The sequence below is a fragment of the Anarrhichthys ocellatus genome, unplaced genomic scaffold (genome assembly GCF_004355925.1).
Source record: "Anarrhichthys ocellatus isolate YVR2014 unplaced genomic scaffold, GSC_Weel_1.0 scaffold3898, whole genome shotgun sequence".
NCBI lineage: Eukaryota > Metazoa > Chordata > Actinopteri > Perciformes > Anarhichadidae > Anarrhichthys > Anarrhichthys ocellatus.
The window spans coordinates 203-5,008 of NW_022283872.1; the positions used below are offsets into that span (position 1 = coordinate 203).

The 4,806-nt window shown below is 44.9% G+C and overlaps 1 protein-coding gene across 1 annotated transcript; it reads right to left on the reverse strand.

Annotated features, from left to right (window-relative positions):
• Positions 1-23: 23 nt before the first annotated feature.
• dennd6b (DENN/MADD domain containing 6B) lies at positions 24-4,775 on the reverse strand. The gene is made up of 18 exons (XM_031841149.1): positions 4,594-4,775; positions 4,012-4,050; positions 3,888-3,930; positions 3,712-3,818; positions 3,505-3,585; positions 3,277-3,382; positions 3,089-3,168; positions 2,463-2,525; positions 2,333-2,388; positions 2,051-2,173; positions 1,806-1,901; positions 1,521-1,615; positions 1,264-1,329; positions 1,118-1,182; positions 953-1,042; positions 798-851; positions 608-717; positions 24-182 (listed from the first exon to the last, which is right to left on the reverse strand). Exons 1-18 carry the CDS (start codon positions 4,711-4,713, stop codon positions 41-43), a joined length of 1,536 nt encoding a protein of 511 aa, XP_031697009.1. The 5' UTR covers positions 4,714-4,775; the 3' UTR covers positions 24-40.
• Between the last annotated feature and the right edge of the window lie 31 nt (positions 4,776-4,806).

The following is a 4,806-nucleotide window of genomic DNA, read 5'->3' on the forward strand; positions in this document are numbered from 1 at the left end:
TCACAGTGGTCCCCAGAGGTTCACAGTGGTCCCCAGAGGTTCACAGTAACAGTGTGTCTGATGAGATGAACTGACTCACAGCGTCACAGATGACCTCAAGGTGAAGACTCTCCAGTTTCTGCGTCATCTCTTTGTGTCGATGACGATACCAGCCGTCAAAGTTAGGAGACCTGAAGAACTTCCTGAGAAGATGAATCACTTCATATTTCATTCAAACTTGACAGGAAATACATGACATCATATGTGACATCATACGTGACATACGTGACCTCATACATGACATCAACAAGTCAGTTTGTTTTCCAGCCTTCTAACTACTATTAATTAACAAATACTTCCTGCTAAAGTAAGTAGAAAAAAAGTTACGACTTTATTCCCAAGCTGTCATTGGCAGCCCACTGCTCCCTATATACAGGGGTGGGTCAAATGCAGAGACAAATTTCCCCCTTAAAGGGATCAATATAGTATAATAAATAAATTATTCTAAAATTACGACTTTATTCTCAAAATTTCGACTCTTTAGAACTCTAAGAACGATGTCTTAAAGACTTGTTGATTTTCCCAGAGCTGAATATAAAACAGATTTTGTGACACCTGAGCTACTCACCTGTACAGTCCCATCCAATCACCTTTGAGCACCGAGGTTAGCTGAGGCCCGGCGTGATCCAGAGTGGACATGAACTCGTCCTGACTGAAGGGTCGAACCTGGGGAGGAGTCTGAACACAGGAATACAGGAACACACCGATGACATCACCGTGAGGTCACCCCCCCACCCAACGATCCACTTCCTGTTTACCTTCCACGGCGTCACCGACCTCTGCAGAGGCATGAGGCTCGCCATGTAGCGCTCCTGTTGAAAGAAAGGACATATTTATTGTTAGTGGATGTTCCTGAGGAGCCAATCAGAAAGGGTTAGAGGTGTCGGAGCGCTCTGATTGGCTGTTGACTCACCAGCGGTATGATGAAGCTCTGGGTGAGCTCCAACAGGTGTCGCCTTAAGATGGCGCTCTGAACCTCTGACGGTCTTTTCCTCTGAATTCCCTGAAGACAGAGTTCATAAGGTGTCATCAATAAGTATTAATATCAATACGTATTAATATCAATAAGTATTTTCACCTTCAATAGTCTCTTAATAAGAATCTTGTCTTTGTGTAGAAACGTCTTGAACGCCGTGTAGATTCCTGCAGACAGGAAGTAAAACATTCAGAAATAATGAATGATGTTCAGAATGATGAACAGGTGAGTAGAGACTCAGGTGTTACCTGGTTTAGTGTCTAGTGTTTTCAGTTTGGACAGTTTCTTCACCTTCACCTGTTTAGGTAAATCACCTGAAAGAGAACATTCGGACCAATCAGAGCTCTGTTCACTGTCAACAACAACAACAACAACAACAACAGGAGACACCTGCTGGACTGGTTCTACACTACACATTCATTTAAAAAGAAGAGAAGAAGAAGAAAAAGATGATAAAGAAAGCGTGACATACAAAGAAGAGAAGAAGAAGAAGAGCTTCTTTTACCCGCCATCTTGATTTCTCCCAGTCGGACGACGTGAGGCCAGTTCTGAAAAGTCTTGATGAAGAACGGATTAGTGACTCCAAGAACCACGTTAGGCCTGAACAGGTGAGAGAGAGAGACAGGTGAGACACAGACAGGTGAGACACAGACAGGTGAGACACAGACAGGTGAGACACAGACAGGTGAGACAGACAGGTGAGACACAGACAGGTGAGACAGACAGGTGAGACACAGACAGGTGAGACAGACAGGTGAGACACAGACAGGTGAGACAGACAGGTACTCACGGGGCCTGCGTCCTGGTGGTGAACTCTCTGAACTCGTTGTCGTGGATCGTGAAGTACGGACGGAAGTCGCAGCAGAACTTCAGAGGACTGATGGAGCTGAGAGAGGACACCTTGTTACCACGACAACGACACAAACACCGCCCTCTGATTGGCTCCCAGGAGCTCTGACATCAGCTGAGGTGAATTTGTTTTATTGTGTTATTACGGTTTACTATATTTTCTATTATTATGGGATGTTTGATCACCTGACGAGAGCCAGCACGGTTTCCGAGGAGACAGCGGGAGACGGCGCCATGACGACCACCGGTTCCCCTAGCAACATGAGCTCCCAGAACATCTGCAGGTGGATCAGGACCGATTGGAAACACCTGAGAGAGAGAGAGAGAGAGAGAGAGAGAGAGAGAGAGAGAGAGAGAGAGAGAGAGAGAGAGAGAGAGAGAGAGAGAGAGAGAGAGAGAATAATGAGTATTATTAATAATAATCGTTATGTTTGTATATTGATGATGAATATGAGAGAATAGACAGACTTGAAGAGGTCCAGTTCGTGGATGGTTGGCAGCAGAGTCGGAGTCGGCAGGAGGTTCTGAAGACAAATAAAACTTTATTGTTCATTCACACTTTGTGATTATTAATAAAGGGTCTTTCTCTCTTCCTGACCTCTCCAGCAGCTTGTCTGACTGGACTTCCTCCTGGTTTGTCTGTTTTTGAAGGAATCCGAACCTGAAAAAATAAATGAAAATTATCATGAAATACAGGAAAATATTGTTTTATTCCAATAAAGTTAAAATAAAATACAAAAGGTTTATAAACTGTTAAATATCAGAAGAACAGAGCAGCCTCCTGGATAATATAATGTTATAATGTACAAAACTATATCATAGCCAAGTAATTATTTGATTATTTTGACTATTTATACATATATTCAAATCAAACATCCTGTACAAATCATTACGTGGAATGCTGCCACCTAGTGGTCGTTACAAGCGTCACACTCTGAGAGGTCACCAGACTACAATACCCATGAGCCTCAGCTGGTGTTGATATGGAGAAAACTTAGAATCTGAATCTGAAGCTCTTTGATTGGGTGCCTGTTGGTGAAATGCACCCTGGGAGTCGTAGTGGACTGTAGTTTTTATGTCCACTACCTTTCATCAAAGACCAGATATTTTCTAACACAAAATATGACTCTTCCACTGGTGATTTCACCTCACCTGTATGACCCACCCCTTCCTCCCCTCACCAGTGAGACCACGCCCCCTGACATGCAATACCACGCCCCTCACCTGTAAGACTACGCCCATCACAGGCAGGTTGAGGGTCAGTCCAGGTACAGGTGGAGGCCATTGGTCGACCCCGTTACACACTGTGAGGGACGAGAGAAAGACGTCAGGTGAAGATGTCAGCAGAGTGACATCATGATTACTATTGTTCTGATTCGTCCACGGTTATGATGCAAGCATGACATCATCACCTGCTTCCAGACAGGGCTCCAGTTTCTCAAAGAACTCAGGTGCAACGATCTGCAGCAGCGAGTGGAACAGGTGAGTGTACGGTAACCTGGACACCAACACCAGAGACTGTGACACAAACATCAGGTGTTAAAACAGGTGGTGAACCAGGTGTTGAAACAGGTGGTGAACCAGGTGGTGAAACAGGTGGTGAACCAGGTGGTGAAACAGGTGGTGAACCGGAAACAGACCTTCTGGAAGTATCCTCTCTTCACAGAAACATCCTTCACTTGTCTGAAATAGACGTAACCAAAGAAATGTGATGCTTCAGTCTGTGGAAACAAAGAGACACGAACTGTAAATGTTTACCAACGTTTCTTTATTAATGTTTCAATGTGTTTGTTTATAAGTGTTTATACATGTTTGTTCAGGTGGATAAGATGGTCACTGATCGATACCTGGAGAGTGGGCGGAGCCTCTCTGTTGTAAACATCTTCTCTGAACCTCGAAGACCGACCGACCGACTGACGTAACCTGAAGCTGAACTGCGTGTCCCCAATGCATCCTGGGAAATGAAGTAAAGCCCTGTGACCTCAGTCTCACGTGAAGCACCACTCAGTGTCATGTGACTTACCTGAGTACGAGTCAGGGAAGGACAGGTAGCAGATGCTGGTTTTCTGACAACAAAAACAGACAGATACGATCAATCAATAGATATAATCAATACATATAGATAATGTGTTGAATAAATGAATTACCTCCTTCTCGGTGAGCTTCACATCCTGAGGATACACCAGCTGAAACAAACAATCATCCTATTGGTCGGTGCAGCGGCAGATTAGATGTTCAAGTGTCACAATAACTAATATGAACCCTTTAGACTCCACCAGACTCCATTAACAATCATGCATATTTAACACGTAATCACGCACTGCAGAGTGGTAACATGTCTGTTAGTGTTCGTGTTTAACGTTATAAATCACGAGGATGATGTCATCACTTCGGCTCACACAACAACATTTCAACATCAGTCGTTTTCACAAAATCTGAACTTTTCTTTCAACGATGCCGCCTTTAATCCACACAACACATTGTAAGGGTTTACGTCATAATGCATAGATGTGGAGGACTAAATGTGTGCCGACGTCAACAAGAGGTGTGTTTGTTGACTTCGGCATAAAGTAGATCAACTTTTCAGCCTCAGTAATGTCTCGATATGTGATTGTTCAGTAGAAGCTGCATCAGCGGAGCTGGAGAAGAAACAACAACAAACAGCCATTTTGTGGACGGAGTCTGGTGCACGATGCTAACGATGCTAAGCTAACACCTCCTCCCATCACCTCTATGGCTTGTCCGAGCTCCAGGTCGAAGGTGACGACACACACGCACTCGAGCCACGAGGAGAAGCGGGCCCACGGCTCCTCGTGTCGGGGAGAACCGGAGCCGTACAACGGGTTCATCACGACCGGGACGGAGCTCCGTTCATCCTCCGGTCCTCCATCTTTCGGTCCTCCATCACGTGCGAGCGTTAAAGACACCGTCTATTGGGGGGG